The sequence below is a fragment of the Vombatus ursinus genome, unplaced genomic scaffold, assembly GCF_900497805.2.
Source record: "Vombatus ursinus unplaced genomic scaffold, bare-nosed wombat genome assembly UNPS02014812.1, whole genome shotgun sequence".
NCBI lineage: Eukaryota > Metazoa > Chordata > Mammalia > Diprotodontia > Vombatidae > Vombatus > Vombatus ursinus.
In genome coordinates, this window is record NW_020954590.1 from 18,444,664 (window position 1) to 18,458,053 (window position 13,390).

The 13,390-nt window shown below is 37.2% G+C and overlaps 1 protein-coding gene across 1 annotated transcript in view; it reads right to left on the reverse strand.

Annotated features, from left to right (window-relative positions):
* LOC114053850 (transient receptor potential cation channel subfamily A member 1-like) overlaps positions 1 to 11,713 on the reverse strand; it is a 75,152-nt gene extending 63,439 nt beyond the window's left edge. The window contains exons 1-2 of the mRNA XM_027876965.1: positions 11,597 to 11,713; positions 1,440 to 1,602 (exon numbers count right to left, since the gene is read on the reverse strand). Coding sequence (XP_027732766.1) covers positions 1,440 to 1,602; positions 11,597 to 11,713 — 280 coding nt within the window. The remainder of the gene's footprint in view (positions 1 to 1,439; positions 1,603 to 11,596) is intronic.
* Positions 11,714 to 13,390: the final 1,677 nt, after the last annotated feature.

Below are 13,390 nucleotides of genomic sequence, written 5' to 3' on the forward strand. Positions count from 1 at the left end.
TTTTAGAAATGTTTGTTTTATTCCATAAATTAAAAATAAAATAAATTTTAAATAAATTAATGAGAATAGTGAAAAGTATAACGAGAGGTAGGTTTATTCTAATGAGGGGCTAGGGGACTTGACTCTGATAACTCAGTCTTGGGCTAAGAGATTTATCTCTGATCTAGGCTACCCCTGCCTAGGGCAATCTAGACAAAAGGGTTTCCACCTCTGCTCAGACCTGGCTGACCAGAACACAATCGGCCAGAACTCACCTTAGATTAAATCCTTTATAAGGTTTTCTAGTTCAGTGGGGCAGCAACTCCCACCTAAGAGCAAAACACATGTACCCTAGGGATTTGGGCAATCTCATCCATCAAATGTTCTTCAGATGTTGGCTTGGCCTAGTAGAGCCTGAGGATCTGGGAAGGGAAAAATCACCTGGATCTTCCCAATAATTGAATATTTAATAATCATTTCTCTCAAATGACTTAATAAAAACACAATCAGCTTCAGCCCTCTATCAACAAATCAACAAGTTTTTCCTGAATGCCTACTGAACATAAGGTACTAAGAGACAGTGATCAACATAAAGAAAACCAAGACCCAGTCCCTACCAAAGGAAGAGACAACTGAACATTTCCCAGTGAAGTTTGCTTTGTGTTTAATTTGGAGAAATTCACCCCTTAGGGAACAAATATCTTAGCTCAAAAAGATTTCCTAACATATTTCACAGGGGAATGCATCTAATTTTTTTATATTTTACATAATTTAAACATTGTAAATCTATGTCTATATCTACACAGACAAATGGGTATAGAGAGAAGTAATCTAATTGGCTGCTGAGTGGAACTATTATTTCATTGGTGTAGGGACTGTTTGAAGAGGAACTCTCTTTAGCAATGCAGATTGGCATCTGCCCTGCAGGTTACGGTCTTAAGCAGCTGACTAGAACTGTGACAGGTTAAATGCTTTGCCCATGGTCACATAGCCGGTGGGTTGCCAGAAACAGGACTGGTATGCCAGGTATTTTGACTGAGGCCAGCTCTCTACATGCTATGCTGTACTGCCTTTCACTTACAAACACGCATATGTATATACATACACATTACACATGTAATGTATACATATTTAAACACATCACGTGTGCGGGTCCCAATATGTGTACATGGGTGCATATATACATATTATCTATAAATTTCTACAATGAATAAGTGTGTAACTGGCATTTCAGGACCTAGTAAACCACCAAATCTGAGATTGGATTTGTTCTTCATAATCTGTATATCCATCATGAATATACTGGAGAGCTTTGGTCCATATACATTGCAAAGAAGGGTTTCTTTCTCCACTCACTCTCTTCATCTTCTCAAATTTGTGCTCTATTGAGGGGATATCGACTTATATGGAACAAGAACTGGTTAACATTCGGGTATATACATGCCAAAACCTTGAGTTACCTTCAAATTGGGAGTCATTGATAATCATCTCCAGCAGTTCAATTTGATCTTGTGCAGCTGCATGATGCAAGGGTGTGGCATTCAGTTCATCATATTTACATAAACCATCACGATTCTTCATGATGAAGCTCTGCAATCTCTTCACATTTCCTTTGAAAATAACCTGGTTTTATATTAAAAAGATGATTAGTGATGTGCTAAAAACATTTATTTAAGCATTATTATTATATCCCAAAAGACAACTTATTCTCTATAACCTAAAAGGGATTACCATTATCTCAAATTATTTATTGTGCATTTGGTACTATGGGAGTAATATGGGAGCAACTATGTGATATAGCGGATAGAGTGTGAGTCCTGGAGTCAAGGAAAAGTCGTATTCATGAGTTCAAATACAGAAACTTATTAGCTGTGTGACCCTGGGCAATTCCTTAACTCTGTTTGTCTCCATTTCCTCATCTGTAAAATGAACTGGAGAAGCAAATAGCAAGTGATTCCAGTCTCTTTGCCAAGAAAACCCCAAATGGGGTCATGAAGAGTCAGACACAACTGAACAACAACAAAAAATCCATAATATGATAGGCATTGTATGAAGCAAGTTTTCAAGCACAATTCTTGTCTTGCAAGAGTAGAAGTTATAAAATCAAAGGGAGCGAAAGCTGATGAAAACATTAGTTGATAATTTCATTTTGGAAGGGTTCAGAATTGTGATTTTATCAGTGGGGAGCATCCAATATGGAAAAATCACTCCACCATTTTCCACTTAATTTGGGAAGCTGGGAGATTAAGTGACTTGCTATGGTCATATAACCATATAACCTGTCAGAGACAGGCCATGAATTGAAGTTTTCTTGACTTAATGGCTGGTTCTTTATCTACTAAGTCATTTTGATGCTTGAATTCATTAATCAGCTAATTAATTACTTGACAAATTGTTATACTGAGAAGTAAGGAACTTGAATGGACTTCCAAAGCAAGAGAAACATTGTTGTTGTTGTTGTTGTTCAGTCATTTCAGTTAAGTCCAATTCTTCATGATCCCATTTGGGGTTTTCTTGGCAAAAATACTGGAGGGGTTTGCCATTTCCTTCTTCAGCTTATTTAACAGATGAGGAAACTGAGGCAAACAGGGTTAAGGGACTTGCCCAACCATCTCTCTTTTGAGCACTTTTTGTGGCCTTATTTTGTAATTCAACATCCCTCCTAGCTTTTTGTTACCTGCAAATGTAACAAGGATGGTATCTATCCCTTTATTCAAGTAACTGACCAAATTGTTAAATAGTATAGGCCAAGAACTGGTAGATACCTGGGACACTAGACTAATGACCTCCTTGTAAATAGACATAGCTCTATCAAGGCATACTCTTTGGGTACAGCCATTCAATCAATTCCAAAACCACCTAATTACAGCACTATAAAGTGGCTCAGACACTGAGCTTTGTGACCCTGAATAAATCACTTAATGTCATTCAGTTCCAGCCTCTTCATCTGTAAAATGGGAATAATAATAGTACTCACTTTATAAGGTTGGTAATAATAGCAATAATAATAATAACAGTGGTAGTAATACTAAGATTTATATAATACCTAAAGATTTGCAAAGCTGATTACAAACACTATCTCATTTCATCTTTACAACAGTACAGGAAGAAAGAAAAGAAGAAATGAAGGAAGGACAAAAGGAAAGAAGGACCCTTATAAAAGCTCATTATCAATCACTTTCAAGAGTTTGAGTTTGAGTCTTGCCTCAGATATTTAACTGTATGACCCTGGAGAAGTTACTTAACATCTCAGACTCAATTTCCTCATCTATAAAATGTGGGTAATAATAGCAACTACCTTACATGGTTGTGAGACAGCATATGTAAAGTTCTTTGCAAAGCTTAATGCGATATACAGCTAGCCATCATCATCACAATTTATCATTATCATCATTATATTATCAAATATTCCTAGTAAGTCTTTATGTTATTTTAAGGGTTAAGGGACTGTATGACCCTGGAGAAGTCACACAGCTAGTAAATGTCTGAGGCAAGATTGGAATTCAAGAAGATGAATCTGCCTCATTTCCGGCTTAGCCCTCTATTCACTGTACTACCTAGCAGCCCCAAAGAAAAACCTTAAGGATCATTAAAAGATTAGAAATGTTTCTTCACAGAAAGATTAATATAATCAAAACCGTTTGAACTACAACATAACACACTTGAGGAGGATTTAGTGGCTATTGCTCCTGATAAAAGAAGATAGAATCAAATTTATAAGGGAGATTTAAATTAGATACCAAAATGTCTGAAAAAATAAAGTCTATTAAAAGACTGAAACCTGGATTATTGATTTTTAATCATCTCACAGTTCCTAATCTACCCTGCCTCTAATCAACTTACCCATCACTGCAAGATTAATGGGATTTTTTTTTCATCTTACTATCCACAGGCTCAATAACTTACAATGGCTCCCCAGTAACTCCTGGATTAAGCCCAAACTCTTTTGCCTGGCTTTTAAGGCCTTCAATAATATAGCACCATATTACCTCTCCGGTCTCATTTCCTCATGCTCATAGACATTTACAGTCTTTTTTTTTTTTTCTGTCAGGCTGGTTTCCTTACTTCCCTTTCAATACAACATGTTCACTCTTGTCTCTCTGTATCTTCATCTTCTTGCCTGTGAACACCCTCAGTTCTTCCAAATTTCTGCCCAAAACAACTATATTTCAAGATTCTTCTCAAGCAGATACTTGACTGATTCATTACTGGAGTCTTCACAACGAGGCTACATTGACATCTGTGTTAATACACATTTAATGCTTCTGATTTTAAAAGTCAAACACAAAACAAAGCAAACTGAGGTACTTCAGTACACCATTGTGCCCTAGTTTCAGCATATTCCTACCTAAAAACTGAAGAAAAGGACACAGGATCAGTGATTTCTCAAGTACTTTTACCTTCCATGAATACAAATCAACAACTGAAATGAAAGTTTTTAATGTGCTGAAAGCACTAAAGGACATTGTTGTATACATAATAAATAAGTGAGGGGTTTTTTTTCCATAGAAAAAAAAGGACTGAATATTTTAAAAAAGTTCCTCTCCAAATTTATTTGTTATCTCATAATAGGATAAAGAAATTCCTTCACCATATTTGACTTTACAAAGAGTCTTATGTAGTAGTTATTATTAAAATCTATGCCTGTAGCATGTATCCCTGGGTAAGGGCATTCTCAAAATTTACATGTATACAATAATGGATAAATTGTGAAATCTATCTAGTATTCAATTCTCCTCAATATTTGCCACCCCCAACAAAAATGTCCGCTCCATTCCCTTTTTTTGCTGAATTCAGCGGGAGTTTTTAGCCTATGATTTTAAGTTTCATGTTTTATGTTGTCTCTGGGCAAGAATAGGGAAACCATATCCCATCTAATGGAGCCAATAAAAGCAATTTGTAGAGTCATTCAGAGACCTGATGTCAATAACAACTCAATTACACTCTCTATTAAGTGTGTACCAGAATCAGGTGCTCATGGAAATACCGCTGTAATTCATTAAGACAAAAAAATTTTAATGTACAAATTAGGATCTTGTGTGACTAAAATTTCTATTGGATTACAAATTATGCATCTGTTCATGTAATTCAGTTATAACCTTTGAAAAAAATTATCTTGGAGTTGAAAAAGAAAATGAAGTATTTTATTTCAGCAAATTACCAAAGGTATTTTGTATATATTTTTCATTATCTATAGGGTATTTCCAGATTCTTTTCTTTATATTTTCAAACTTCTACTCTGACTCTGATGCTAACAAAGGCATAGGGGAAATCAAATAACCCTTAAAAAAGCTCATTATCAATCATTTTCAAGAGTTTGAGTTTGAGTCTTGCCTCAGATATTTAACTGTATGACCCTGGAGAAGTTACTTAACATCTCAGACTCAATTTCCTCATCTATAAAATGTGGGTAATAATAGCAACTACCTTACATGGTTGTGAGACAGCATATGTAAAGTTCTTTGCAAAGCTTAATGCGATATACAGCTAGCCATCATCATCATAATTTATCATTATCATCATTATATTATCAAATATTCCTAGTAAGTCTTTATGTTACTTTAATGGATATGCAAGGAAGGAGAGGGAAATAAAGAAGGAAACTAGAAGGAAAACTCATGATGAATGAATTAATCAACAAACCTTTATTAAGTGCCTAGTAATTGCCAGGCACTATTCCAAGTAATGGGAATGTAATGACAAAAAAAAAAATAAGGAAAAGATAGCAATTCTCTCTTGAAGAAAGAAATTGGAAGTGGGTGAAGACATCATACATGAATAAAACTCAGATTGGTCTGTTTCATACATTTTAAATCAGCCCAATCTTTTGTTTTTAATACTATATAATTATGTTCTTAGAAGGGACTTCAAGGAGGCAATCTAATTTAATGTGTACTGTAAAAGGAATTTAAAACTTTTGCTTGAAGATATCTACTGTGGAGAAGCTTATTTGTTAAGGTAACTTAATCCACTTTTGGATAGCTCTAAGTACAAGGAAATCTTCCTTATCCCAAGCCTAAATTTGCCCCTTTTCCAACTTTCTCTCCCTGTTCCTAGTTCTGGCTTTTGGGACCAAACAGAACAAATCTACCCCTCTTCTAGAAAAAATTTAGACAAATATAAATACTTATAAACCTATTTGAAGATAGATGTCATGTCTTTTGAAGTCTTTTTCTTCCCCGGGTTAAAAAATTTGTTCCTTCTATTCATCTTAATATAGTGTGATCTTATGGTCCTTCCGTTTCCTTTCAACTGATCAATATACCTCCTAAAAGGTGGCACCTAAAATGGAATGCCATATTCCAATGTGGATCCACCAGGAACAGAGTCTAGTGGGACTATTTCCAATTTAGTAATGAATGGCCCTTAATGAATCCTAAAGTTGCATTAATCTAAAAGTAAATTTCATTATATTGTTAATACATCAATATTGCATTCCACAAAAATCCATGTATTTTTCAGTCAAGCTGTTTAGTCTCCAACACGTACTTCTGCACTTGAGTTTTTAAAAATCCAAGTGTAAGAAATTAATTTTATTCCCATTAAATTTCATCTTATTAAAGTAGCCCAACCATCTCCCTTTTGAGCACTTTTTGTGGCCTTATTTTGTAATTCAACATCCCTCCTAGCTTTTTGTTACCTGCAAATGTAACAAGGATGGCATCTATGCCTTTATTCAAGTAACTGACAAAATTGTTAAATAGTATAGGCCAAGAACTGGTAGATACCTGGGACACTCAACTAATGACCTCCTTGCAAATAGACATAGCTCCATCAAGGCATACTTTTTGGGTACAGCCATTCAACCAATTCCAAAACCACCTAATTACAGCACTATAAAGTGGCTCAGACACTAAGTTTTGTGACCCTGAATAAATCACTTAATGTCATTCAGTTCCAGCCTCCTCATCTGTAAAATGGGAATAATAATAGTACTCACTTTATAAGGTTGGCAATAATAGCAATAATAATAATAACAGTGATAGTAATACTAACTAAGATTTATATAATACCCAAAGATTTGCAAAGCTGATTACAAACACTGTCTCATTTCATCCTTACAACAGTACAGGAAGAAAGAAAGGAAGAAATGAAGGAAGGGCAAAAGGAAGGAAGGACTGTGAGTTGCTTTACAAATATTATCTCATTTGATCTTCACAATGCCTGGGTAGTAGATGCCATTTATTATGCCCTTTTTACAGTTGAGGAAACTGAGGTAGAAAGAGGTTCCATGGTTTATCTATGGTCACATAGCTAGGAAGTGTCTAAGGCTGGATTTGAACCTAGATCTTCCTGACTCCAGAACCAGTTCTCTATCCACTGTACCACTTACCCACTTATTATTATCCCCATTTTATAGACGATGAAAATGAGGAAAACAGAGGGTAAGTGACTCATCAAGAGTCAAATAGCTAGTACTTACTCCAGATTCAATGCTATATCAACTGTGCCACCTAGCTTCCAGTTGCTATGTAGATCAAACAAGGCATTCAGTTTATAAGCCTCAAAAGGGTAATGCAAAATGCTAGTCATAGCTATTTTCTACGGAAATAGTACATCAGACTTTGTAAGATGTTTTTCTAGAATCTAGGTACAACATCGCCTTGATCTACCAGTCTAGTAATCCCATCAGAAGGAATGAGTTTAATGTGCATGCCTTGCTCTTGAGGAAGCAATACTGATTCTTTTTAATTACCACTTCCTTTTCCAAATGCACAGTAACTATCCCATCTACACTGCAGCTATTATGAGTGAGTGCACAAGGATTGATTCTTTACAATTCAGGGTTACCCTGGAAGTAAAGAAATTCCTAAAGTTTGGAAATTTGCAGTGCTATTTCATGTTTTCTGTCACTGGGAATCCACTCAAAAATGGGAAATGCTGCTATTTTCTCTTGGCAAGGTTTTTATCACCATATCAATTTATAAGTTTCTAGCTTTGAAAAAAGGGGAGAAATCAAAAGGCTTAAATTAAAATTTTAAGTCTCCACTAGAACATGTTATAGTAATATTTTGTTATTAACTATTTTTTCAAAAAGCATCTGAAAGAGAAAAAATAACACTAGTCTGTGAGCCTCTGTTGCAGAAATAAATTTAATATAAAGAGGGTTGAAGACTAGTCTTATTGAAGCTGTCAAAACAGAAATACTAAAAGCCTCCCAACTAAAAATGTTTCTTATTGGTCCTGCACCAGTGCCTACAATTTTAAAGTTACTCTTTCTATTTGGCTAAAGTAAAAATAAAAGTTCACTTTAAAGTACATATTTGGGGGCTCAAGTACAATTCCTTCCTGCTTGCCTTTCTTAACTCAACAAATATTTATAGCACAGTTACTCTGAATTAGGCATCATGTGGGCTACTCAGTGAATAAGACAAAGTTCTGCACTCAAATAACTTATGATCTAATAGGGGACACAAGGTAGGTAGACAAATAAATATAAAACAAATTGAATCTTGTTACCTAACAAAGCCTTGAGGAAACAAAAATATAGGATTTCCTAAAGACAGCAGAAGGGAAGGGAAGGAACTGAGGAAAACTGAGGAAGTTCTATAGAAAGAGAGAGAAATATGACAGTGTTTGGCTCTTGTGTGTGGAGGAATTACATGATTACTGAAAGGGTTCATGGGATGTTTAAAACAATTTGAATTACGTAACAGTTATTTTTTTGCTTCCAGTCAATACGTTCACAGTTTAATAGTGACTATGTGAAGGTAATATCTTTACTCAGTTGGGATTTTATGTGTGTGTGTGTGTGTACATATACATATATGTGTGTATACATACATATATACACATGTGTGTATAGACACATATACAGACACACATATGTGTGCATATATCCTAGCTAGCCAATGGGAGAAATTTGGGGGAGGGTTGATATTTCAATGCCCTTAAAATCACACCATTCTTTAATAAATATAATTAATTTAGAAACAGTTGAGGATAATGATCTCAACCCTTAAAAGCTAGTATATTTATAAACTTGCTTAACTTACAAAAATACAGGAACTAGAGTTTGGTACTAAAAAAGATATGTTTGTCTGGATCAAGGATCCTTAACTAGAGGTCTATAGACTTCAAGGGGCCCATGAAATTGGATAGGGAAAATATATCTTTATTCTCAATAAAAACTAAATGAAATCTAGTGTTTCCTTTGATTATGAATTGAAAGAAAGCATTACTCTGAAGAGGGTGTCATAGGCTTCAATGGACTGCTAAAGGGGTATAGGATTCAGAAAAGGTTAAGAATTCCTGGTCTAGATGGATTCTGAGGCTCCTTCCAACTCTGAGATTCTTTAATTCTGTGATATTTTCATTCCAAGGATTAGAGGTTAAAAGATGTAGGGAAGGTGGACTGGTGATAGGTGTCATCACCTCAAGGTTGAGGCTTTGGAGGATGGTAACCTTTCTAAGCTTCCTGGCTGTTTACTGGCTATGTAGTGGCTCAGTGCTGAAATGATTTGGTGTTTTAGATTGAGGAGTAGTTCTCTGCTAACTGCTATGGCAGTGTGTGTGTGTGTGTGTGTGTATGTGTGTGTGTGTTTGCATGTGAAAGACAGAATTGAACAGAAAGAGGAGGGAAGAGGGGAGAAGAAAGGGGTAAAATAGTGGGCAGGAAGGGAGAAAGAAAGCGAGAGAGACAGAGAAACACAGAGGTACAGAAAGACAATCACAGAGATAAAGACACACGCAGAGGGAGGGAGGGAGAGAAAGATAGAGAGACAGACAGACAGAGAGACAGACAGACAGACAGAGATAGAGACAGAGACAGAATAGACTGCATACCATGACCACACTAAGGTGGGAAAGGATGGGCCCTTCATTATCACATGATGACAGCTTCACTCATGTAGCATCTAGTATAAGGGCATTAAGTTAGCTTCACATTAAACATTTCAAATATTTTAAATACCTGCAGAAGACTTTGCCTAATCTCTGCAAAACAAAACCAAAACTGTGTTGGAGAAATTGTTGGAATTGAAGTCAGTCAGGACAGAGGCTCCAGTGCCTCCTGGCACTTCTTAATTGTGAGACCAAAGCAAGTCACTTAATCTGCCAGAAAGACTTGTGTTCAAGCTCTGTCTCTGACCCATCCTGACTGTTTGAACTTGGGGAGGTCATTTGACCTCTTAGTGCTCTTTGGCAACTCTCTAACTTGCAGAGAAGGTGCCACCCTGTATTAGACCTGAGTTCAAATTCTGCCTTAGTCACTTACTGTGCAACCCTGTTTAACATTTACCCTCTCTGTGCATCAATTTCCTCTTCTCTAAAAATATTAATACAGGGTGTTTCTTCATCTGAGAGTTCACTAAACCAAAAAAGTTTGCAGTCCCTGATCTCTACTCTGTCAATTAGAAACCATATATTACAGTCACTTCCAAAACAACAATAACAAAGCAAATTGTTTTTATTTTTTTAAATTGAGATGAGATTTTTTGATAAAAGAATTGAGCCATTTGTTTTTTTTTTTCACTAATAGGCTCTTAGATAACCTTTCTTTTCACCAAACTAGTGCCAATTCATCAATGTACCCCCCAAACACAAAAGAAAACATCTAAATGATTTACCTCATAGAAAGTTTTTTTTTGGAGAAAACAAAGGAAAGGAAGTTGCTAAGGCAACATTTTAGAATATGCATAGATTCTATGCCACATTCCTGGAAAGATGCTGCCAAATTCGCCTTCAAGTTTTACTAATATGCTGTTTCTGTGGTTGCCACATCCCTCTACTAAGTCAGTTAACAAGCATTTTTTACCTCATGTGTATTCATCATTACAGAAAAAGTTCACAGAAAGGACCTGACTATTCTCTGAGACAGATGAGAAGGATGGAATTTCTTTTTAATGTCAGGAGCCTGGCATAAAGGAAATCATTGAGAGAGAAAGTGATAAGTTCAGATCAGCCTATCTCTGGTCCCCTATTTATATCAGTAATGTAAGGATTTCTTTGAGATATGGTCTTAGACATTGGCAACTATTCTATAAAGGATATAGCTTCTTCCAAATCTCTCCCTGCCAAAAGCAGTTCGCAGGAGCTTCTGAAATGGACTTCTAATTAAATTGTTTTGGGCAAGAGTTTAATATGGTAATGCCCTCCCCCAATCATACATTTATGGACACACATATGTATGTACACACATATGCATACATATAAGACTGCTTTTACCCACAAATCCAAGTATGCATTATGTATTGGTGGAAATATGCAAGGTCATTGGATTCTCTTTTCTCAGAGAACAAGCCAGAGTCCTTTCCCTACCTCCTTCCCTTCGGGTTATTTTGGGCAGTTCCTGGACCTGGGTCCTGGTTGGATCATTCCCATTTCTCCCATCCTCAAAAGGTAAGGCAGGAGCTGGGACCTCGGAGCAAGGGGTATGAAGGAGAGAACCTAAAGAAAAACCGGGACAAAAGACTCTCCTCCTCTCTGCGCCCCCTACACCTGTGTTTCCTAATCTGTTTCCTAATACTGCAGACGCGCAGCACCTCCCAGGTTTCCAAGCCATGTCTGCTGTTGCCACCTATGCAAACTTCTGAAGGAACTAGAGGAAGTTCGGTGTAGGGAAGGGAAGGGACCCAAATTTCAGAGCATCTTCCCAGTCGCCCCGAGTCCCCTTTACCTTAAACACATCTTCTTCTGAGGCATCCATTTCGTTCTCCACCTCCTCGTAGGCAACGCCCTGGGGTTCTTTATTTTCTCCGGGGGCTTGCAGTATTTTCTTCACATTGCGCTTCATTATTCCCGCCCCAGGCGCAGCCAGGTGGCTCTCGGGCTGCCGTGGCACGGTGGGTGCAAAAGAAGAGAGAGTCAGCGCAGGAAAGGTACCTGGGGACCGAGAGAGGAAAGACAATCAGCTCCCAGGAAAGACCTGGGGACCCGAGAGAGGAGAAAATCAGCTTCAAGAAGGGACCTGGGGACCCGAGACAGGAGAAAATTAGCCCCAAGGAGGGACCTGCGGACCCAAGACAGGAGAAAATTAGGTCCAAGGATGGACTTGGGGACTCAGGAATAAGCTAGTGAGAGAGCGGCGAGGACTTTGCTGAAGGGCAGGCAGAAGACCAGGCTCGAAACTTGAACTCGCCTGGGTGGGCTGAGTGGTAGAGAAGCAGACCTTTGCTGGAGTTCAGCAGCTATAGAAATCTTACCATAGGAGGAGAAGCCAAGTTGGGGGTGGAGGTTCAAGTGGAGCTTTCCAGTCCAAGATATTTATATACAGGAGGTTTTACTTATCCTTCTCCTCCCTCTCCTCTCTTGGCAAAGAAGCCGGGGTGGGGGTGGGGGTCAGGAAATCAGAAGCAATTCAGTCTCCAGGGGTCAAAGGCTCTGGGTTGCATAGGACAAACCTTCTGTTCCACTGTGTGTGTATGTGTGTGTGTATGCAATTGTATACAATTGCCATTTTTCCAAAGGCTCCTAGAGAAATGAATGTTTTGTGCCCTTGGGAGATGGGGGGATCTTCAGTCACTGCATTGAACTATTTCTTCTGTGTCTAATACATTTGAGTGGGCCTCTTGTTTGTTCCACAATAGATGTGGATATGCTTTTGAATGGAGTGTATTTCTAGAAACAGAAGGAGAAATCATCTTTACCAATGATGTGAGGGAAAGGTGGGGAGGGAAATTCTCAAAACAAATCACTTTAAGCGGGAGATCTAGTGAAGTAACACAAGGAGACAGGGCTACTAAGTTTTGACCTGAACTGCATGACATAGGATCGCTTATCACTTAATCACTGATTGCTAAGATCCCTTTCAGCTCTATGTGTTACATAATTTGCTTTCTATTACTTCAATCTCAAAGTGTCGTTTTCCTGGAAGTGGGAAATAGTCACATGTTAAAAGATTCTTATGAGATTTACCTAAACAGAGGACAATGATTTTAATAAATGAATTATAATGAAAACTCTACATCAAGTGATTCAATTTGGATACATTTAGTAATGAACTTTGCTTGCATAATTAACATTTTAAAAATTTTGTACTGTATGAATCTATATCATTGTAGAATGAAAGCAGAGAGACTTTGTCCTATCAGTTAAATTCAACAAACATTTCTTAAGTGATCACTACACTCAAAGCAATGTGCTCTCTGCTGGGGGCATAAAGCCAAAAATGTCCCTATTTTCATAGAGCTTATATTCAATTGGGGAAGGAAAAAGTTATAACATTTATAAAAGTAATGAAATACAATATAACATGAGAAGGGAACACTAAAAATTAAGGAGAGTGGGAAAGTCTTCCTCTAGGTCTAGGAATGGTGACTAACAGGAGGTTTTATGGAAGCTAAGGCTTCTAAAAGACTATGGAAGTTTGCTTAATATGATCTAAGAAGGGAAGAGGGAGCTGGAAAAAATGTATATATTCTGATATATGCTTAATATGTGTCTTAGTTGCCAAATCCAGTGGCTTTACCTT